The sequence below is a fragment of the Carassius carassius genome, chromosome 19, assembly GCF_963082965.1.
Source record: "Carassius carassius chromosome 19, fCarCar2.1, whole genome shotgun sequence".
NCBI lineage: Eukaryota > Metazoa > Chordata > Actinopteri > Cypriniformes > Cyprinidae > Carassius > Carassius carassius.
The window spans coordinates 30,005,634-30,030,892 of record NC_081773.1 but is presented as its reverse complement, the minus strand read 5'-3'; the positions used below and the strand labels follow the sequence as shown (position 1 = coordinate 30,030,892).

Below are 25,259 nucleotides of genomic sequence, written 5' to 3'. Positions count from 1 at the left end.
TGTTTTGTGCTGAAGCTGAGCGATGAGTAATTGTATTCTAGTTGTATTTCTGCATGAAATATATGATTGAGTGAATGATTTGAAGTATGCTACATTTAAAACCTGCATTAAATAATCACATTGAACCTCTTATAATGTTAACAATCAAACCAACATTGATTGATTAACTTGAGGAAAAGCATTTTTATCTTTATGCAGTTGGCAGATGTTTGCATTCAAAGCTAAATGTATTTTCATTTCAACATTCTGGGGTTAGTTATAAAAAAAAGAAAAGAAAGAAATTAGTATTTTTATTCAGCAACGATTCATTAAATTGACCAGAAGTGACTGTAAAGATATTCATGATGTTAGAATATGTTTTTTAAATAAATGCTGTTCTTTTGAACTTTCTGTGCATTAGAGAATCAGTATATTAGGATGATTTCTGAAGGATCGTATGACACTGAAGACGGGAGAAAACTGCTAAATTATTTGTATCATAGAAATAAAATATATTTAACCATATATTACAATAGAACACAGTTATTTCATATTGTAATAATATTTCACATTTTTACCGTTCTTACAATATTTTTGATAAATAAATGCAGCCTTTGTGAGCAGAAGAGACTTGGTAGTGTGCATTTTTGACTTTGAAATAGTTATTGATCATATTCAGGTATCGTAAAATGATGGACAAAAACAATAATGTGCAGTTTCGGACTGTTTGATATTAATAATGTCCTTTAAATATTAAATCCCTACAATTTCCAATTGATTTTATTATTTTTAATTTTTTTATTAGAAAAGATATACAAATGAATATGCATTTTATTTATTATTTTTATGCATATTAATGACCTCCAGTTGTAAGGTGCTCATGTTGTCCCGATACCTGTCTAGCACTGTCTTTTTTTATTTGATTTTAAAGAGAAAGTGAAGTTACGCTGTCACGTTTGGTGAAGCTTTCAATATGAAACTCACAAAAAAACATCGCCTTTGCTGAAGAACATGAGTCGGTTTGATTTCATGGAGAGGCTGCTGCTATTGGCTACATTAATACCATGGTAATTGGATTGTAATTGGATTACTCTTTCATTTCCTAATAGAAAATAAAACATCAAGCACTGCATATGAATGGGAATCATATTTCTTTGTTTATCATTAGATACTCACTTTTTATTTCAAACCTGTATGGAGCTCAGCACACTCTATGACAATGTCCTAGCAACTACCCATAATCACCCATAAATTATTAGATTGTCTCATCAAATTTTTTAAACCAATAATATAAAAACAATAATTTAAATAATTTTAGTAGTAAATAGAATGCACATTTTAAATGTGATTTTTGTCTCTTTATTAGTTTTAGTAATTTAGTATTAATAATAATGATGACATACTGCCAGTGTTATTTTAATATCATCGAGATATTATAGTGTTTATTAATATTTTGAATTTGTTTTTATTTTTTATTATAGTTTTAGTCATTTTGTGGTGTATTTTTGTAATTGTAATTTTATTTTATTTTTTTATGCCCATAGTTTTAAGACTTTAAGACAGCATGTGTGTGGTCTGAGTGTGTCTGTATGACGGTCCGGGACAAATGCATCTGTCAGTGACACGCATCCATTGCACCTGTCACTCTGAGACAGACCTTCACACTGACATCTCTCTCTCTGTCTCTCTCTCTCTCCCTCTCTCTCTCTCTCTCTCTGTCTCTCTCGGTCTCTCTCTCTCCCTCTCTCTCTCTCCCTCTCTTTCTCTCCCTCTCTGTCTCTCTCTCTCCCTCTCTCTCTCTCTCTCTCTCTCTCTACACACAGAGGAACGATGAGGAGGCCGTGGTGGACAGAGGAGGCACTCGCTCCATGCTTAAAGCTGGACTGGAGAAGGAGGAGCTAGAGGGTAAATACATACTAAGAATTTAATCAAAATAATGTTTTTGGAGACATTTTTAATTTATAAAATATCATATGTGCGATTTAGTTTTTTGCTGTTAATTTTATTTGTCATGCATGTATTTATTTATTTGCCCCAAATTCTAAGGCATTAACATTCTAAAGTTTTTGAAAACAATTTAAAGGAATTCCTGGGAGGAACTGATGAAGTTTATAATGTCACAAAAGATTCTTATTTCAAATAAATGCTGTTATTTTGAACATTCTATTCGTCAAAAAGAATCCTGAAAAAAAATAAATAATAATATATATATAAAAAAAAAAAAAATATATATATATATATATATATATATATACACGTATATATCATGTTCACAACTATATAATTTCCACAAAAATATGAAGCAGCACGACTGCTTTCAACATTGATAATAATCAGAAATGTTTCTTGAGCAGCAAATCAGTATATTGGAATGATTTCTGAAGATCATGTGACACTGAAGACTGGAGGAATGATGCTGAAAATACAGCTGCGCATCACATGAATAAATTACATTTTAAAATATGTTTACACAGAAAACAGCACAAAAATATTTCAAAATATTAGTATTTTTACGTTTTTTTTTTTTTTTACTTAAGAAAAATAATTTTTACTGTGCACGAAGCAACCTTAGTGGAAAAAATATATCAAATGTGGCAGATCACGAGAGTGGATGAAAATGTCCAATATATTTAATCTGCATATACACACATATACACAGACAATATTGATAAAAATACCTCAATTGAATTAACTTTAATTTTAACATTGATATAAATATACATATTAATTGCAATTAATATTAAAACTACCAGTTTGTCTTGGCATGGTGTGAAATAAGCCAACAAAGAAGTTGAAAGAAGGTAAAGGTCTTTTAATAAATCCACACATATAGGGTAAATCCTCAGAAGGCAGGATTTTCTAACAGATTCTTTCATTGTCCCGTTGCTGAAGTCTAGCATCAGTTAAACAGCTTCCAGTGTATTACATGAGCAGCTGTGATGCTTCATCAGTCACGTATAGATGTACTGCTCGTCCTCACACACAATAATAACCAGCTGGTTCAGAGCAACTTCATGTTAGTCGGAGAGGAAAGTCTGTGGGTGTGTGTGTTTATCTGCCTCTGAGATGTCATGAATAGAAAAGACTGTGGGAGGACGGAGAGCTAGTATTTGAGAGCGTTTCACAGGGGAAAAGAGCAGCTACTGGAAGCAAGGATGGCGTCAGCCGCTATTTTTACATCCTACTGTGTTTGTTGGTGAGAAAGAGGCAGAGAATAATTACAGCATCCAAATTAAAATAATAAATGGGTCATCAAGACTTTTAGTGTCTAAATAGAGGCTCCATGTCCTACACACGTCAGAAATAATCACACACTTTTCTGTTTAAGTTTGTGCCTGCTTTATTTGCATTAATTGTGAACATGCATCTCTAATTTTGGCTGATGAACTTGAAGACCTCATGTCTTGATGAGTGCAGGTTTCTTTTTTTGTGTTCATATCTATGGAAGCAGGATGATATGTTTGTATGTAATTGTCAGGTGTTCTATCCAAAGTGAGTTCGGTTTTTACATTTTATCAGATCGTAATTAAACAAAATAAATGAATAAAAAAATAAATAAATGTATGTTACAGGTGTGTAATTTACTACTAACATCGTATAATATTTTTAATAATGATAATAATAATTATAATTTCTTATGTACATTTTAAATATGAATTTGTCTCTTTAATATTAATTGTCACAGGTGTGTAACATACTACTAATAATTACTATTTCTAATACATATTTTATATAATATTTTAATTATAATAATAATTATGTTTTTGTAAGCAAATAGAATTTACATTTTAAATGTGATTTTGTTCACTTTGATATTAATAATATAATTAATTTTATTAATATAGTTATTAATTATATTAATATAATAACTTTTACATGGCTGTAAAAAAAAATTAAAAGTATTTTAATAATATTGAATATTTTCTTTTATATCTTTTTATTTTATTTTATTAATCATTTACATATTTTAAGGTAAATAGAATGTCTGTAATATTAGTTTTAACATTAATTGTTACGGGGATGCACTTTAATATCAATATTATAGTATTTTTTTGTAATAATATAATATTTTTTTAAGTAAAAGAATGTGCATTTGGAGTAACATGCTAATAATATTATATATAATTTTATAATATTAATATTAATCATGAAAATACTTTTAAAAGTAAAGAGAATGTTCATTTAAATTGTGAATATTAATTGTTGCAGGGGCCTAATATAGGCATTAATTGTATAATAATTCTGTTAGATAATATTTTAGTTAATATTTTAATATAATGTAATATATGAACGAATAATAGCCTAAAGAACCTTTAATATAAAAGTATATAAATAATACTTAAATAACACTGTGGTTCGATAATGTAAAGCCGAAATAAATAAATTTAGAAGGATTAAAAACTAATATGAATTTCAAAAGCACATAACATAATTAGATAAAACACCTATTTGAAAGGTTTCCTAAAACTAAATTAAATAAAAGTAAAACTGACATAAATTAAACAAATACGAATCCAGGCAAATAATAATAAAATAATGAAACTGAATTACATTTCTTAAGCACATAACAAACTTAACATTAATATGGAATCTGAAAATAACACTGTTTTTGATCATATTGTAATCACTTAATTACTGTATATTAAAGGTGTGTAGCTGTGTTATGTTTTCAGACAGATGATATATAATAATATATGATAGATATATGCGATGTTTTCCCAGCACGTAAATTAAACTGAGTGATGTCTGTCATTTAAGCCTTGTTCAAGAAGATGAATAACTGTATGGGTTAAATATGTTTAGCAAATGTAATTATTGAACCAAAAAATAGTACACCAAAGTGTTTATAGTCAATTATCCACTTCAAAACCTAGACAGCAGGTTTCATATATTTAAGGCAGCATCTGTTTCAAAAAGTAGGCACTGTGTAATTATTTTATAATTGTGTTTTATAATTCATAATTGTGAAGGAAAATTATTCCAAATGAGTCACAGCATAATTATGCAGCTTTCATAAGACTGAATACTAAAGCAGCACTGCATTTATGGAAAAGACAATCCCATCATGCATTGCAACTCAGAGTCATTAAAAAGAAAACCCATCCAGGAATGAACACAGTTAATTATAAATGTTGATTATTAATGCATATATATTTTTGATTCAGTGGTGGAAAATATTACTTAAAAATTGTCTGAAAAAAACCTTAATAGTAAAACAGAACACATAATAGTATGTAACTGTTACTTAAATAACACTAATTGAAATAAAGCTAAAATAAAATACGAATATTAGATGAAAAGATGAATAAATGAAAATTAGGTTATTTTCTTAAAATAATTTAAAATACTATATCATTTAAAATAACTAAATAAAACTAAAGCAAATAAAAGTAAAAGTAAAAAAATAGGAGTAATAAAAAAGTAATAAAAAATTACAAAATCACAATGTATTACTTAATCCTAAACTAAAATTTAAATGAAATCTGATTTAAAAATAAAAAGCTAAAACTATAAATACTAAAAAAATAGAATACTATAATACTAAAATAAATAGAATACTACAATAGAAATAATACAGAAATTATATTTTAAATACTATAAATTATAGTATAAATACTACAGTATATAAATAAAACTAAAATAATGTTTCTTTTTTTTCCTGTTTATTGAACTTTTACAAAAATAATTGGATACAGATACAGGAGAATCATGACAAAATATTTTCCCCACCCCAAGAGAAAAAAAGAAAAAAGACAAATGTATTAAATTATAAATAAATAACCAATGAAATAAAACATAATAAATAATTAAATAAAATAAAATAAAAACTTAATGTGGTGTTTTTGAGCAAAGCAATTAATTCACTGCTGGAAAACATTGCTCCAAAACTGTTTGAAAAAATATTTTGCCCAGTATTTGTTACCAACATCTTTAAAATAATGTCTTATTAAAAATATTTAGTTTTTATAGATGATTATTTAGCATGTTCCAATTGCTCTGTTTTTACAGTATGTATGGGGTTTAATTTCAGGGAAAGTTATGTTGAGATCTGTGCAGTTTTCTGTTGCTGAAAAAAATGCTAATTAGCAAGTGACCTCAGAACGTGAACTAAATCATTTTCTGTATTTTCCCACCGTCTCTGAGTGCTTGTGTTTGTGTTTGACGGACAGGTCACAGGACTCTGTATATTGGGGTTCATGTTCCTCTGGGCAGAAGAACCCGTCGCCGTCATCGCCATCACGGACACCGACACAGAAAGAGGAGCAGGGAGAGAGACTCGGGCGTCGAAGACGGACACGAATCTCCTTCATACAGTAGCCATCCATCCTTCCTTCAGGGACTGTCTTACTCAGTGTTTTTCTCCTTCTTAACCCTATAAAAGCCCAGAACAAAACTGATAAAAAAACCTTTCTTACACAATCTACTGTACTTCTGTCATCTAAGTGATACTTTATACATTTTTAGCAAGTAAAAGGCACACAGCGTGTGCTTCATCTATTTGCTGTGAAATCTGTGGAAATAATGGTGTTATTAGTAATATTTTAAGATGAACAGTTTCTAGACTGAAGCTGCTAGTTCAAGTTCAAGTATGAAATATAATCATCAGGCTTATTTGTTCATCTCTCAGTCATCATAGTATTGGACTGCACTATATGTTTTTAAATTTTAAATATCATCTTAATTAATAAACATATTATTGAGATGTATACAGCAGAGTGACAGTTGGGCTGTTTTCATACATATATATATATATATATATATATATATATATATATATATATGTATATATATATAAGCCTGATGCATTAAATTTGTCTAAAGGTTTAATAAACTGTTCTATTAACATGTTTTTACAGGGTTAAGTAAAGGTACATTTATATGAGACACAAAATGATTTAAAACGTAAAAAAAAAAAAAAAAAAAAGAATGAATCAAATTTATGAAAAAAAAACAACAATAAAAAAAACCCAGAAATAAAAAAATTTGAAAAAGATTTGCCAGTGTGGTAAGCAAATTATATTTTGAATAAATGTAAATACATTTAATTAATTTATTTAAATACGCATTTCCTTTTTATTGCAAGCAAATGTATCTTTAATTAAGAATATTATGATGTTTTGCAAAAACAAAAACACTGAGTAAGAACCTCTTTTTTTAAGTATCTTTCTTTTCTGTCCTTCCTTTTTTCTGTTTGTTTGCTGTCTTCCTCTTTTCCTTCTGATATCCTTTCATCATTTCTGTTTTCCTTTGATGGTCTGTCCTGTTGTATTATGTTTCTTTGAAGCTCTCTCTCTCTCTGTCTCTCTCTCTCTCTTTATCTCTCTCTCTGTCTGTCTCTCTCTCTCTCTCTCTCTCTCTCTCTCTCTCTCTCAGAGTTGGCGTGTGTGTTGCTCCTTTAGCAGCTCATCATGATGACTCAGTCCTGCTAGAGAGCAGCTTTATTATTATTATCTACAAAACGTGTGTTGAACACAGAACAGTTTTGGGGTCTCGGAAGCTTTTAGCTGCCTGTTTTAGCCATGTGACCTTTTGAACTGAGCTTGGTGGTTTATTGAAGTCACTGAAATGCTGTGTGACAGATACTCCCTCCCAGAGGGTTCAGTTTCTGCTCGGCACTGAGGATGAGGATGAAGAGCACATACCACATGACCTCTTCACCGAGCTGGATGAGATCTGCCTGCGTGACGGAGAGGATGCTGAGTGGAGAGAGACCGCCAGGTACTGACCCATGTGACTCGGTCATGTGACTTCATCTGTCTGGATTCAGTCATTCAGCATGCACTTATGGGATAATGACATATAATAATGTCTGAGAAGATAAAATACAGATTTTTAAAGAAAATAAAAACATAATCTTTCATCCTGATTTTATCAGATGTCTCCAAAAAAGTTGTGCAATCATCTAGTAAAAAGTGAACAGAATATGAGTGTATATTTATTTATTAATTCATTTAAATATTTCTATATATAATATTTTTTCGAGGAGTTATTTTATTTGACAGTTAAAAATCTTATGTCATAAAAAAGTTGAATTAGGAATTAAAATGAAATAAAAAAAATACAAATATAGGCAAATATTAAATAAAAAAAAAATGAATAAAAATGACAAAAGCAAAGCTAAAATTAAAACGAAACTGAAAAATATAGAAATGTGTGTTTGTGTGTGTAAATATGGCACATGAATAATATAAAAATAACTATAAAAATGAAAAAAAAAACCTATTACAACAACAACAACAACAACAACAACAACAACAACTAATTGTGGTTAACAACAAACCATTTACATATTTTGTCAAATGACCAATGCATTTGACAAGAAACCCCAAGAACAGGAAATGACATCACAAAATATGGAAATGTACCTAGGTCAGTGCATGCAAATCTGTAAAAAAAGAAGATATTTCCACTTGTTTAGGACACATCATGGTTTATTTCAGATTCATAATAAATGCACAAATTATATTTTAAAGCACTTGACACATAAGCTTTAATCTTTTTGTAAAAGATATCTGCTTTTCTTCATCTCAGTAATCTTTATTTGTTATTAGCGCACAAATAATGAATCAATATTTTGACATCACGCGTTAATGCTCAGTGTTTTTCAGAGACTGATTCCTGGCTGCTCTCATGTGTTTTGAGAGCATGAGGGATGTTTAATGCATTAAATCTGTTGAGCAGCATTATTCCAAGAGAGCTGAGGTTATATAAAGAAGCTTTGTTATGTAACATTTGTGTGCTTGTGATCAAACAGAAAGGCTAAATAATGCGATTATAATGATAATGGTTTCTGCATTGTCATATGGCATCACATCTAAATGCAAGCGCACTGAGCATGAGATTTTCTTTCATTTTTTCTTCAGTAAGAAAAGACAACATTTAGACTGTAGTGCTTTATATCTAAACATTACAAATTCACATGAGGCAACACAAATTCCCATTAACTTATTCAGTAGAAGTTATAAGGAAGGTTATTTATATTATTATTTATACATATGCGTAATGTTCATGACAGTTCATAGTGCTGTCAAGCTCCAAAAAAAGGACAAATATGATATATTTGGTATATGAAATACGAAAGTTATGCTCTTATATCTGAAATGTATCTTGGAGCTTTTATTTTCCACAGACATTGGTATTCTGGTGGCATTCATGGTTGTTTTCAAATAAATAGTTCAACCAAAGAAATTTGCTGACAATTCATTCACTCTCAGGCCATCCAAGATCTATATGAATATGTTTCTTCATCAGAACAGATTTGGAGAAATGTAGCACTGCATCACTTGCTCACCAATTGATTCTGTGCAGTGAATGGGTGCCGTCAGAATGAGAGTTCAAACTGCTGATAAAAAGATCAAAATAATCCACAAGTATTCCACACATCTGTAAACAAACATCTTAAATCCAAAACAGCTCTAAACCAATATGTGGGTGGAGATGGGATTTCTCACTGGAGGGAGCGTTGTTATGGATTATAGACTCATATTTTGTCCTGAAGCAAAGGTTTGCTTAAAGGTTAAAAATGTCTTGATGGATTTGTTTCTTACAAACATACAGCTTTTCACTTCACAAGACATTAACTGATGGACTGGAGTGGTGTGGATTACTTGTGGATTATTGCGATGTTTTTATCAGCTGTTTGGACTCTCATTCTGACGGCACCCATTCACTGCAGAGCATCCATTGCTGAGACACTGATGCAATGGTACATTTCTCCAAATCTGATGAAGAAACAAACTTATCTACATCTTGGATGACCTGAGGATGAGTACATTACGGCAAGGCAAGATTTTCATATTTTGAGTGAACTACTCCTTTAGCTATGTCTGTGTCTCTTTGTTCAGGTGGCTGAAGTTTGAAGAGGACGTGGAGGACGGAGGTGAGCGCTGGAGTAAACCGTACGTTGCGACGCTCTCTCTACACAGTCTCTTTGAGCTGCGGAGCTGCATCATCAACGGCACCGTCATGCTGGACATGAGAGCCAGCTCTCTGGAGGAGATCGCAGGTTGGGTTTTATATTAAAGAAGTGCATATCAGCGTAGAACTGATTTCAATACAAACACATTGGGCTTTTGGGTGAAATCTGTCATTTCTGGGTCACATTTAAACCAAAAATAAATAAAAAATTAAATGGTTTGCTTAATGTACATTTTAATGAGAATTGCCGATCCCCAAGTCATCATCGTTAATGCAAAAGGTTTAGTACTGTAATGTGAATAAAAAATGTGTAAACCGTTTTGACACCATAGTAGTATTTGCTGAACTGTCTTTACACTAATTTAACTTTTAAAAAATGAAATCATTGTATAATAGCATCTTGTACTGTAAAACAGTAAAAATTGCAGTGTGCAAATAAAAATCTCTATTGAGAATAATTCATTCTAGAAAATGTAAAAATAAAACATGCAATACGGATAATGAGAGTTTTTGGAAAATATAATTTGTTGTTTTTCCTGTTTTGATTGCATGGGCGAACTGTGACCTGAACATGTTTTAAATGAGATATACCCTTTCATTCTTTCCTGTTCTCATAAGATGTTTGCTATTTCTAGTCAAATGAGCTTCCGTTGTCAAATTAGCACGTTCTAATAGGATGTGTCAGTGCTCATATGCCGCTGAGGAACACCTTAAACTGAGTTTTACACTTTAATCTCGGTGGGATTTGTGTAAGAGAGCTCGAGCCATGTGTACAGACTCACAGTGTTTAAAACTCAGGTAATTAGCACATATGTACAAGGTTCTAGTGTTCAGTGTTCAGCCTATGAGCATCAGTATTTCATGAGAGAGCATTGCATTTTCACTTTGATACAGAGGAGAATGTATATATATAGTATACATTCACTGTTATGCTGATGATACTCAGGTCTATATTTCTTCGTGGCCTGGTGAAACACACCAATTTGAAAAACTAACGGAATGCATAGTCGATATAAAAAACTGGATGAGAAGTAGTTTCTTACTGCTAAATTCTGAAAAAACAGAGGTGTTAATTATAGGACCTAAAAACTCTGCTTGTAATAACCTAGAACACTGTCTAAGACTTGATGGCTGCTCTGTCAATTATTCGTCATCAGTTAGGAACCTAGGTGTGCTATTTGATCGCAATCTTTCCTTAGAAAGCCACGTTTCTAGCATTTGTAAAACTGCATTTTTCCATCTCAAAAACATATCTAAATTACGGCCTATGCTCTCAATGTCAAATGCAGAAATGTTAATCCATGCGTTTATGACCTCAAGGTTAGATTATTGTAATGCTTTATTGGGTGGTTGTTCTGCACACTTAGTAAACAAACTACAGCTAGTCCAAAATGCAGCAGCAAGAGTTCTTACTAGAACCAGGAAGTATGACCATATTAGCCCGGTCCTGTGAACACTACACTGGCTCCCTATCAAGCATCGCATAGATTTTAAAATATTGCTTATTACTTATAAAGCCCTGAATGGTTTAGCACCTCAGTATTTGAGTGAGCTCCCTTTACATTATAATGCTCTATGTCCGCTACGTTCTCAAAACTCAGGCAATTTGATAATACCTAGAATATCAAAATCAACTGCAGGCGGCAGATCCTTTTCCTATTTGGCGCCTAAACTCTGGAATAAACCTACCTAAAATTGTTCGGGAGACAGACACACTCTTGCAGTTTAAATCTAGATTAAAGACCCATCTCTTTAACCTGGCATACACATAACATACTAATATGCTTTTATTATCCAAATCCGTTAAAGGATTTTTAGGCTGCATTAATTAGGTAAACTGGAACCAGGAAAACTTCCCATAACACCCTATGTACTTGCTACATCATTAGAAGAATGGCATCTACGCTAATATTTGTCTGTTTCTCTCTTATTCCGAGGTCACCGTGGCCACCAGATCCAGTCTGTGTCCAGATCAGAGGGTCACTGCAGTCACCCGGATCCAGTACGTATCCAGACCAAATGGTGGATCAGCACCTAGAAAGGACCTCTACAGCCCTGAAAGAAAGCGGAGACCAGGACAACTAGAGCCCAGATACAGATCCCCTGTAAAGACCTTGTCTCAGAGGAGCACCAGGACAAGACCACAGGAAACAGATGATTCTTCTGCACAATCTGACTTTGCTGCAGCCTGGAATTGAACTACTGGTTTCGTCTGGTCAGAGGAGAACTGACCCCCCAACTGAGCCTGGTTTCTCCCAAGGTTTATTTCTCCATTCTGTCACCGATGGAGTTTCGGTTCCTTGCCGCTGTCGCCTCTGGCTTGCTTAGTTGGGGTCACTTCATCTACAGCGATATCGTTGACTTGATTGCAAATAAATGCACAGACACTATTTAACTGAACAGAGATGACATCACTGAATTCAATGATGAACTCTCATTTTGCATTATTGTACACTGTTTTCCTAATGAATGTTGTTCAGTTGCTTTGACGCAATATATTTCGTTTAAAGCGCTATATAAATAAAGGTGACTTGACTTGACCTGGACAATATCGGGGCATGTTGTCACAAAAGTTCATCATTCTGTTGGCTAAAGATTTTTTTAGAACTTATTGATTCATTTAACCTTATACAGTTTGTAAGTGGTCCTACACAGATTCATGGCCACACATTAGATCTTGTCTTGTCATGCAGTTTGCCTATTTTAAATATTGAGATACAAAAGGCTGTTTTTTCTGACCATGCACCAATTTTATTTGATGTTTCCCTTCCATACAATACTGTTAAGCAATGTGCTCCACCTCGTATATGCAGGATGATTAAACCGGCCACTGCTGCACAATTTTCTGAAGCATTTAGTAATGTTATAGACACTATAGAGCCGTCTGTTTTCCAATGTACAGATGAGCTTGTTTCCTGTTTTTCATCCACCTGTATAAATATTCTTGATAAAATTGCACCACTAAAGCCCAGGCGCTCCAAACCAAATTCTGAACCGTGGATTAATGATTTAACTCGAGCGGCTAGGCAAAAGTGTAGGAAAGCTGAGCGAAAATGGAAAAAACATAAATTGCAGGTTTTTTATGATATTCTAAAGGATTGTTGGAATAATTATCAGAGAATTGTTCAAACTGAAAAGGCTAAATACCTCTCTGATGTTATTGATAAAAATGGCCATAAACCTCATGTTCTTTTTAGAACAATTAATTCTGTTCTTCATACCCCCCAATCTATAATGTTGGAAGAATCTACTGTGGCCTGTGAAAAATTCCTCCACTTTTTTGTGGAAAAGATTACCACTATTAGAGCTAGCATTTTACCTCCAGCCTTTGATCCTTCCATTTCCATAGAGTGTGCTGCAGTCCTCACTGAGTTTGAGCCTGTTTCCATCTTGGCCCTTAATGACATTGTTACACATTTAAAACCTTCAACTTGTCCCACTGATATCATCCCATCACGTATTTTTAAAGAGGTATGGAACACTATTGGACCAAACATTCAAGCAATCATAAACAGTAGTCTGACTTCTGGTTATGTGCCACTTTGTTTTAAAGAGGCTGTGGTGCAGCCCCTTATCAAAAAACAAAATCTGGACACTTCAGTTCTTTCAAATTATCGTCCAATTTCAAAACTTCCTTTTGTGTCCAAGATTTTAGAGAAGGCAGTCCTAGTGCAGTTACAAGCCTATTTAGATCTGCATGGTATTCTTGAGGTGTTCCAGTCTGGTTTTAAAGCATTTCATAGTACAGAGACTGCACTTATAAAAGTTTTTAACGATCTTTTGATTTCAACAGATTCTGGAGATTCTTCAATCTTGATGCTTTTAGATCTTACAGCAGCCTTTGATACGGTTGACCACAGTGTTCTTATCTCGCGTCTCGAGCACAACGTGGGGATTAAAGGCACTGTATTAAAATGGTTTAGATCATATCTCTCAGCGAGAGTGTTTAAAGTTGGGTATGGGGGCTCTACTTCACCAGCAGCACCAGTGACATGTGGAGTACCGCAGGGCTCTATTTTGGGGCCGATTCTCTTCTCCCTTTACTTGCTTCCTTTAGGTTCCATCTTAAAAAAGCATAACATTAGTTTCCATCTGTATGCAGATGATTTACAAATCTACCTGCCTATAAAATGTAAGGGTGAGGATTCGATAAATAGGCTGTTAGAGTGTTTTTATGATATTAAAGCATGGATGGCTTTAAACGTTTTACATTTTAATGAAAGTAAAACTGAAATTATGATTTTCAGACCTAGCAGTTTTACTAGCACCTCCAAATTGGACTTGGGACCCCTGACGCCCTATGTAAAGTCTATGGTAACGAACCTTGGGGTAAAGATGGATAGTGATCTTCACCTAGAGAAACAGATAAACTCTGTAGTAAAAGCTAGTTTTTTTCAACTTAGACTACTTACCAAATTGAAGCCATTTTTATCTTTCAAAGATTTGGAGAGGGTTATACACGCTTTTATCACCACTCGCCTGGATTATTGTAATGCTTTATATATAGGAGTTAACCAGGCCTCTCTCTCTAGATTGCAAGTAGTTCAGAATGCTGCCGCTCGACTCCTTACAGGTACCCGTAAACGAGAGCACATTATGCCTGTTCTTGCCTCTCTTCATTGGCTACCTGTTTGTTTTAGAATACAGTTTAAGATTTTATTGTTTGTTTTTAAATCTCTTCATGGTCAAGCCCCAGCTTACATAGATGATCTACTGAAGATGCATGCTCCTCTAAGGTCATTGAGGTCTGCTGACCAACTACTCTTATCCGTTCCTAGAACAAGACTTAAAAATAGGGGAGATCGAGATTTTTCAGTCGTGGCCCCTAGGCTGTGGAATGATCTGCCTATGCGTGTCAGAGTGGCTCCCAGCCTTGACAGTTTTAAATCACGACTTAAAACTCACTTTTATTCATTGGCCTTTAAACCAGCCTGAGAGTTCATCTTTGCATTTTATTATTTTAGTTTGTCACTTGTTTAAACTGTGTATTGTGCTCATGTTATGTGTTTTTAAAATCTGTTGCAATTATGTCAGTGTCCAGCACTTTGGCTAACCTCGGTTGTTTTAAATGTGCTTAACAAATAAAATTGTATTGTATTGTATTGTATTCTGTCTGTACACAAACTGTACTTTTTATGTAATTTCAATGCACTAGAACAAGCCTCCAGAGGTGAATGCGCTGTGGAAATTTTCTTTATCTCTTCGAGTCAGTCATGACATTATACAGTGTTTGCACCTCACTCTCTTAAGCGTGTGAGTTTTACATTACTCAAAGCTGTTCTGCATCTTCCGGATCTCTGAGCAGATGCTCCATCACTCGTCATCAACATCAATGTCAGTTTCTTGATGCAGAGTTCAAGGAACATCTGTAAAATAGACACAGATGAGGTTCTTGCCAAACATTTAGCACAGATTAGCCATTTAAAGATCCCACCAGCTCTGTATCAAGCACTGGCCAGACATGCTGTGTTAAGAATTTATCATTCTATTTATTATTCAGGTTTTAAGTGAATACTTAACACTTTGGTGGCACATATGAAGAAGAATATAGCATTTGGCAGATCGATACTGCTGCACATCTGTGCCACTTTTCACGTTTTAGTATAAAATTACAATAAATGTAAAAAGATCATCTAAATGACATCAGATTATTGCCAACTTGTTAATATGCCATGGTGATGCAACAAGTGTGAAATGTATATTGATTATATCCATTAAAAAAACTTTTAAGTATTTTAATTTTAAAAATATTTTGTATTAACATTTTGAAAAAATAAGGTGTGTGTGTTTTAGGCTTGTGATAATAATGCATTTAATCTTCTGCTGCTGATCATTTGTGATGCTGTATGTTGGATTTCTCAGAAATGGTGCTGGACCAGCAGGAAGTGGCTGGGCATCTTGAAGAGGATGTCAGGAAGAGGGTCAAAGAAGCTCTTCTGAAGCAGCACCATCATCAGAACCAGAAGAAACTGGCCAATCGGATTCCCATCGTCCGCTCTTTCGCCGACATCGGCAAGAGACAGTCTGAGACAAACTGCATGGACAAGAACGGTATTCAAATAAAGGCGGTTGCAGGTCTGATTATGCAATATGCAAATAGCATCAATACTATATACTACTAGGTTAAAAGTTTGGATTCCGTAAATGAATATGAAATGAGTATTATAATGAGCAAGGATGCATTAAATTGATCAAAAGTGACAATAAAAACATTTATAATGTCTTTATTGAAGGATCATGTGACTGGAGTAATGATGCTGAAAATCCAGCTTTGATCACAGCAATAAATTACACCTTACAGTATATTAAAATAGAAAACCATACTTTTAGATTGTAACACTCACACATTTCAGAGTTTCAGTGTCTTGTCTCCTCTCTATATGTGTGTGTGTGTGTGTGTGACAGGCGCTTCATCTCATCTCTTTAAGTGTCCTCTGTGGCGATCAGTTGTTTGTGATGGGAGTGATGGGCAGGTCTCATCCTGTTCTCCATGTTGGCCTCTGTGCTGCTCATCCAGTGCATCCATCACCTCACCTCTCCCTTCTCCATCCTCCACATCCACCCACCCAAACCAGAACCCCACCGCCTCCTTCAGCCTGGACAGAGACGACGGCTTGGATCCAGGCAACGTTTACCTTGAGAGACTTTCCCTTCTGCTCTAGCGCTTCCTAAAACATAATGTGTGAAGGTGGTTATCTCAGCGGATAGGATGCACGTGGTAAACTAAATGTAGTCTAAAATGTTGAGAGAGGCTCTGAGAATGCATGGTTCTCTGAGATTATATTAATAACAACTAGCAAAAGTTGTAAAGCTAAAAACCTCTTCATTAGCCATGGCTGGATTCATTTAGTTGCTTGTTCCTCTAAAGATGATTGTGAGGATTTGCCGAAGCAACAAGCCACACATAATTTACAGTACACTGGAATAAATATGATGTAAAATTAGTTTTCTCTCAGAAATTGCTGGACAATTTCACAATTAAGCAAGTAAGACATTAAGTCAAACATGATAAACATGAAATAGTGTTTTCTTGTTAAATGTACTCCAGTAATCTTTGTTTTATTTGCAACTCTTACAAATGTAAAAATCAATCTTAAGAAGCAATATATTTTATTATAATTATGTAATAAAAATTATGATTAAATGAACATATTTGTGACACAAAAACAAGGATAAATGTTAGGGAGTTAGTGACATTCTTATGTTAAAATACATACTTTATAAGCATAAAATCATATACAAGAAGTTCTAGGAACTATGTGATGATTCAAATGAATCATTTTGCTGAACCAGTTCATTAAAATGAACTCTCTGAATGTATTGAATCAGTAATTATTTATTTATTTATTTTTGGGAGGGAGATATTGATAAGATACTGGATTCAGATAATGTCAGAATGATCATAGTTATGAGATGAGTGCACATAAACGGCACCAAAATAATAATCACTGATGAGACGCTTTCCTTTAAGTACATTTCATTTGTGTGGACTGTCAGACTTAATATGCATAAGTGCATAAAATAATGCACAGAAAGTTCCAGGAACTAAAATGAGAAATGATTTAAAGAATCATTTTGGAGAACATGTTCATTAAAATAAACTGCAAATATACTTCATTCATGTCATGGCAGAGACAAATACATATGAACATCCAAATGTTATTGTCGCTGGTACTTTTTTTGTGAACTAGACATTTAAAATCAACAGAAAATATAAAACTATGAATTTATGTGTAGATTATAGAAACAAAATATGTTATGTTTATTGCGTAGTATGTATATATTAACAAATATTTAGGACGTTTGAAAGCATAGGGAAACTTTGCAGTGCCAAAGATGTTTTCTTTTTTTTTTTTTTTGGTGGAATGTGCTTATTTGAATTCTCTGACTGATAGAAATTTCTCTGAAGAATCATGGGTAATGTAGTTTTTCACCAGGAATTCCACTTTTTAAACACAATTGTTGTTAAATTAATGAAGGTGGTTGGTTTCTACAAAAGCGTCTACCATCGATTAACAGCCTTGTATGATCTGTTAGCTTTAAAATCAGTTCCTTTATGGAGAAAATGAATGCGATAGTTAAGGGGAGTCGTGGCCTAATGGTTAGAGAGTCGGACTCCCAATCGAAAGGTTGTGAGTTCGAGTCCTGGGCCGGCAGGAATTGTGGGTGGGGGAGTGCATGTACAGTTCTCTCTCCACCTTCAATACCATGACTTAGGTGCCCTTGAGCTCTGTGTGTGTGCATTTTGGATGGGTTAAATGCAGAGCACAAATTCTGAGTATGGGTCACCATACTTGGCTGAATGTCACTTCACTTTCACTTTCATTCTATTGGATGACATAACTACATTTCTCATGATTCTCTTTGGCTATACAAGGATAAAATGTAAAAGTTAAGTGTCAATTAGGCATCATTTCCTCTTGGTTTTAGCACAGATGGCAAAAAAAACAACTTTCTTAGTTTTTTTTTTTTCTGCACAAAAACATAACTAGCTATGGCTTTTAAGTACTTGAACGCATCAATAGCTTACTTACATTTATGCTACTCAATAAATGTAGGTAAAGTTAGTAAAGTTATTGTTTCTTTTAGTTTGTTTAGTTTACTTAAGACTGGTGCTAAATTGATTAATTTACATTTATGCATTTTGCCCAAAGGAATTTACAAAATAAAAGCAAATGTATACTGATACAATAGTGATATATTTATGTTATACGATTTGCCCCAGTAGATAAGCAGTGTGATTTTGCAGATAAATGATCTTGCACTGTGTGAGGAAGGTGAATGCTATTATAATATTCATCACCTTTATACAGGGCTTATGTTTAGGAAGATTGCCAGCTTCCCACACGCTAACGCTGACGCATGAAGTGTACCAGACCCTTCGTTCTGTGCCGTGCAGATGCACAGAGCATCATTAGTACTGTAATTCATGCAGCGCTGAGCCAAAGCTGCATTAAAACAGCAGCGAGCATGACTAATAAACTCAAATCTGTTCATGCCATGTGAGATGCTCTCTTAACTGAGGGCTTTGGTGCTACTTCATGCGCTGAAAGCTGCTTTACCTGCCTTTAGAGTAGAGTGCAATCGGGTTTCCATTAAGTGATGCTTGGTGATTTATTTATATCCATTTTTGGAGGCAAAAATGTGAAATTAGTAGGAGCCATCGTCTCTCTGCTCATTATGTCTCTTTATGGATTTAGTGATCAATAGTGATGGCCCAAACACATCTGAGATCATGACAGACCTCCATTAAAATCATTCTCTCCTACCAATTCATAAACACAATCTTTTCAATCTTCCCATGCTTATGCTGCATTCCATTCATCGGCTGATTAACGCTGATTAGTATTGATTGATTGATAGTCTTTCTGTCTGCAGGTCAGATGATTCCACCGCAGTCTCAAACGCTGACCACAGAGGGCAAGAATGGCGTGAGCCGCGAAAACAGTGCTGTGGACTTCAGCAAGGTAATGATGCACAATTAAACTACACTACGTGTCAAACGTTTGGAAGGATTACCATTTTTTTATGTTTTTAATGAAGACTCTTTTGCTCACCAAAGCTGCATGCATGTCCTAAATTTGACAGAAAATCTGCAATAATGTGAAATATTATTGCACTTTAAATTAAGTGTTTTCTATTTTAACATATTTTAAAATGAAATTTATTATTGAGACGCAAAGCTGAATTTTCAGCATCATTACCCCAGTCTTCATTGTCACATGATCCTCCTGAAGATCTTTTATCATTATGTTACAGAAGATTCTGTTTCAAATAAATGCTGTTCTTTTGTATTTTCTATTCATCAATAAAGCTGAAAATAAAATGTTTCCAAAAAATGCAGCAAAAACAGCTTTTAACATGAATGATGTGACACTGAAGGCTGGAGTAATGATGATGAAAATTCAGCTTTGCATCACAAGAATAAATTCCATTTTAAATATATATTCATGTAGAGATCATCTATTTTAAATTGTAATAATATTTCACAATATTAATATTTTTACTGTATTTTTGAGCAAATAAATTCAGGATTTTTGAGCAAAAGAGACTTCTTTCAAAAGAATTAAAAAATCTTAACCCTCAACTTTTAAAAGGTAGTTTAAGTAAACAGATTTTTTATTGTGCAAAAAAAAAAAAAACACACACACACACACACACACACACACACATATATATATATATATATATATATATAAAATCTTTTTTTTAAATCACCAATTCCATTAAAAGTACATGAATGTTCTTGCTAAATGTCATATATAATGTAGAATTCTAGCATGCATTTATTTCCATACATTTCATGGACGTTCTTAAATTTTCTTTGCAAAAACGAAAATCTTACTGCATATAAATATTTCACCATATTTGGTTTAGCAGCTTAAAGTTTTCAGACTTTTACAGTGTGACCTGCTCTGTGAAGAGGGATTACGCTTCAAACACACTGTGCTTGAAACCCTCTTTACCTGACATTAGACTGTTCTGTTTCTTGCATTAAGTGGGTATTATGTTGTGATCCCATGAACAGATGAGAGAGCGGCTGCAGTGCTGTCAGGGGTCACAGGGGTCATGATGAAATGCTGCAATAACAGAGAGAGTAATATTTTGAAATCTTACACAGCACATGGCCTTTTGCGTTATGCAAACATACATAATCTCTGTGGTTCTGTACATCATTTGACCTTTGACCCTAAACCAGTCTAAGAATGCATTTCCATAGTAACCAGAATTCCACAAGCTTTTAGATGCGATGCGATAATCACTTAGAATCCTAGATATGGATGGGTTGCATAATTATGGCTTGAAAATACTGAGGTTAGGTTTTTTTTTGTATTATTGAGATACTGTTTCTATTTATATTTTGAATTAGTTTTTTTTTATTAATTTTTTTTGTGCATTTTCATTAAAATTGTAGTTAAAATTTGAGTAATGTTTTTTTTTTTTTTTTTTACACAGATGGCTCAAATTTATTTTAATCTATTTGTTCTGTATAATAAACCTGTTAAAAAACATCCATGCCAGGCTTTGATCTCAGTGTGCATGTGCATTTCTCATCTTCAGTAGTGCTGCAGTAAGCTGACTCTGCATAATGATTTGTGTGTAGATAGACCTGCACTTCATGAAGAAGATTCCTCCGGGTGCAGAGGCCTCTAATGTTTTGGTTGGAGAGCTGGAGTTTCTGGACAGGCCTGTCGTGGCATTTGTCCGCCTATCTCCTGCTGTACTTCTGAACGGCCTGGCAGAGGTGCCCATCACCACCAGGTGAGCATAGAACTGGATAGCTTAGTCCATACTGATAACCTGACAGCAGTTACATTAGTGTTTTGTGGCTGATCTGTTAGGTTCCTGTTCATCCTGCTGGGGCCTCTGGGTAAAGGACCACAATATCACGAGATTGGCAGATCAATTGCTACTTTAATGACAGATGAGGTAAGAGGGCATGAACTTGTTTTACAGTTTAACGAATTTCTCGTGTTCACTTTTTAGCATTTAGAATAATTCGAAATCAGTTGAAGAGTATAATTCTAAACTCTGATTAATTGAGCTGCATTTATGAAAATGAACGTCTGATGTGTCAACATGAAATTATTTGATCAAAAAATGTATTATATATTTGAAAAATGTATATAAAAAAAAAAATGTTGTCATATCAATTTCTGTCATTTGATCTAACAGGAATCAGAGTGACACAATCCAACTGGTTAGATATTCAAAAGGAAAGTCTACTTACATTTGAAAACATTTGATTCAGTAATTTATTTATTTTTTAATATGTGACCCTGGACCATAAGTTTCATGGGTATATGTGTAGCAATAGACAATTCATAGCATTGATCAATTCTTTATGCTTAAAATCATTAGGATATTAAGATCATGTTCCATGAAGATATTTAGCAAATTTCCTACCATAAATCTATCAGTAATATGCATTGCTAAGAACTTAATTTGAACAACTTTAAAGGTGATTTTCTCAACATTTAGATTTTTTTGCTCCCTCAGATTCCAGATTTTCAAAAAGTTGTATTTCAGTCAAATACTGTCTGATCCTAACAAACCATACATCAATGGAAAGCTTATTAAGCTTTAGCTTTCAGATGATGCACAAATCTCAATTAAAAAAAATGCTTATGACTGGTTTTGTGGTATTATACTTATTTTTCGTATATATTTATTTTTTGTTATATATTCAGAATTTTATACTTTCTAAAATTGTATCATCCCAATTTTCGCAAGCGTCTCAGCTGCGTGGCGTGTCAGTTTTTAATTCGGCTCCCATGTTAATAGGTTAGAGCTTGCAGACTGCCTGCGTGAGACGCGTGTCTCAGGCCCGACTCGAGCCGCGCAGAAAACGTGTGCATGCTAGAAATGGAACCGACGCCTATTTTTCACGCAACACGCACGCATGTTGGAAGCGTTTCCAGGTAAAATATAATAGGAAAATATGTTTATATGTAATTTTGTACACAAATACATATTAATTCATGACATTTTGATGTTTGAAAGTCTATAGGTTGACATAAATTCAGATACAAATGTAATTTAAAAAATAAATAAATAATTATCGATTTTCAAATATTGCACCTGTCAAACATAAGTCTATTTTGCCGTCAATACTGTTGACGGTGTCCTTTATCAGTAGGCTTTATATTTATGTTCAACATGAAGTATAGATATTGTTGTCCGCCTGGTCTGTCGGCGGTCTCCCTCTATGTCACCTACAGCAGCAGCAGCGCGCCGCGCCGCGTCAGGCACGGTTCTGGTGTGTAAAGACACAGAAAACACAAGGCAGCCGCCACGCTTCTGGCACGCAGCAGAGACGCCACGCAGCCAGTGTGTCACCGGCCTTAGTATTTTGACAATCACGTATTTTCGAACGGAGAGATATATGAATTATCAGACCCCTATCAAATCAATATTCCATCTAGCTAGTGGTAATATATGTAAAAAAAACACGGTTGCCTTTCGTTAATGATTATAATTAGGCTACGTTTATACTATGATATCGAACAAGATAGTGAACTGCATTTGAAGCTACTTTATCCAGCTAGATATAGAACACATGTAGATTTACATTATACTCTACATGAGAGCTAGTCCGTCTGCGTTTTACACAAGACATCGTTGTTTCACAAAATATACGGATAGATACAGTTAGCTGAATGGATGCATACCTGTTTATTAGAATATAAACATCTCTCTGTAGTTTCAGCTTGTCACGAAGCTCTCTCTATCTTGGAAATGCAACTCCAATATTTACCCGTGTCTCGTTTCTTCTCTTGTCCCAAAACCTTCTCAGGTCATTTATTTCACCCGTACGTTTGCGCTTCACAGAACGTGCAGGCAAAGCATAATCATGATCCATAACTAAGTTATTGATTGAGGTATAAATACGAATATAAACAATATAAATATAAAATATAATAGTCTCGACCAAAGCTAGCTACTACTTTTTCTTCTTCGTCTCGTCTTTGCTTCTGTTCACCTTTGTATTTGGCGGTTCCGCAGGAAGTTAGATAAACTAGAGGGGTCAAAGTTTATATGACGCCATAGACGGGCGACAAAACGGAAATAAAGAAACGTGCCGTGTCTTCTAATTAAACTATAATTTTCTCCGGATTTTAAAGTTCGTGGAAACTGTCGGGATAATGTAAGTACACAACAAAAAAAATATATATATCATAGATATAGTGATATCTGCTATTTTTAAAGCAGAAAAATTACATATTGTGCCTTTAAGGAATGAATAGAAGGAATGTACTACATGGAAGGAATGATCTATTAAGATTAATAAATATATCTCAACATTGAACATTTCCATCTATTATCATGTAATTGTTGCTTTGCTTTGCATTGTCTGTAAAAACACCTCACATTTATAGCTTGAATCAACTGGATTTGATGCGGACTGAAGCGTTCTCACAGAGATGAGAGCGCTGGAGACTCCTGAGGTCTTTCACAGCTCAGCACATTCTGTCTCACTTAGTCTTTGAGGTGCAGAGGAAACTTCCAGAACAGCCCTAATAACATGCAAATGACTGCTAATTAGCCAGAAAACCACCCTCGTGCCAAGCTGCTGCTTGATGTTGCTAAGGCAACATCTTATTCACATTTTCACACTCTTCGATAATGTCTTATGTACTTTTCTACCAGGTTTCCAGTATAAGAAGTCTCAAAGAAATAGCTTATCTTAAAATGTAAATCATTTATTTACCAATTTTTTTTTCATGAAACACAAACAGAATAATGGAATAATAATGTCCAAAATGTTTCAGTGCATTTTTCTCTGAATTCTGAGTTTAGATCTCGCAATTTTGAGTTTATATCTTTTAATTCAGATTTTTTTTTGCGTGTGTGTGAGTTCTGAGTTTACATCTCACACATCTTGCAATTCTGACTTTTTTGAGTTTATATCTTTCAATTCTATCTTTTTTGAGTTTATATCTTTCAATTCTGACTTTTTTGAGTTTATATCTTTCAATTCTGACTTTGTTTGGGTTTATATCTTACAATTCTGACTTTTTTGAGTTTATATCTTTCAATTCTAACTTTTTTGAGTTTATATCTTTCAATTCTGACTTTTTTGAGTTTATATCTTTCAATTCTGACTTTTTTGAGTTTATATCTTTCAATTCTGACTTTTCTTGGGTTTATATCTTTCAATTCTGACTTTTTTGAGTTTATATCTTTCAATTCTGACTTTTTTGAGTTTATATCTTTCAATTCTGACTTTTTTGAGTTTATATCTTTCAATTCTGACTTTTTTGGGTTTATATCTTTCAATTCTGACTTTTTTGGGTTTATATCTTTCAATTCTGACTTTTTCGAGTTTATATCTTTCAATTCTGACTTTTTTGAGTTTATATCTTTCAATTCTGACTTTTTTGGGTTTATATCTTTCAATTCTGACTTTTTTTGAGTTTATATCTTTCAATTCTGTCTTTTTTGAGTTTATATCTTTCAATTCTGACTTTTTTTGAGTTTATATCTTTCAATTCTGACTTTTTTGAGTTTATATCTTTCAATTCTGTCTTTTTTGAGTTTATATCTTTCAATTCTGACTTTTTTTGAGTTTATATCTTTCAATTCTGTCTTTTTTGAGTTTATATCTTTCAATTCTGACTATTTTGAGTTTATATCTTTCAATTCTGACTTTTTTGAGTTTATATCTTTCAATTCTGACTTTTTTGGGTTTATATCTTTCAATTCTGTCTTTTTTGAGTTTATATCTTTCAATTCTGACTTTTTTTGAATTTATATCTTTCAATTCTGACTTTTTTTGAGTTTATATCTTTCAATTCTGACTTTTTTGAGTTTATATCTTTCAATTCTGACTTTTTTGGGTTTATATCTTTCAATTCTGA

At 33.5% G+C, this 25,259-nt stretch overlaps 1 protein-coding gene across 3 annotated transcripts in view; it reads left to right on the top strand.

The window, feature by feature from the left end:
• The window catches only part of slc4a10b (solute carrier family 4 member 10b), a 66,274-nt gene that overhangs the window by 24,324 nt on the left and 16,691 nt on the right, over positions 1-25,259 (top strand). For all 3 annotated transcript variants that reach the window (XM_059500648.1, XM_059500647.1, XM_059500649.1), the window contains 8 exons: positions 1,803-1,884; positions 6,150-6,293; positions 7,560-7,698; positions 9,825-9,985; positions 15,760-15,948; positions 19,276-19,364; positions 21,002-21,159; positions 21,240-21,327. In XM_059500648.1, the coding sequence (XP_059356631.1) occupies positions 1,803-1,884; positions 6,150-6,293; positions 7,560-7,698; positions 9,825-9,985; positions 15,760-15,948; positions 19,276-19,364; positions 21,002-21,159; positions 21,240-21,327 (1,050 nt within the window). The remainder of the gene's footprint in view (positions 1-1,802; positions 1,885-6,149; positions 6,294-7,559; positions 7,699-9,824; positions 9,986-15,759; positions 15,949-19,275; positions 19,365-21,001; positions 21,160-21,239; positions 21,328-25,259) is intronic.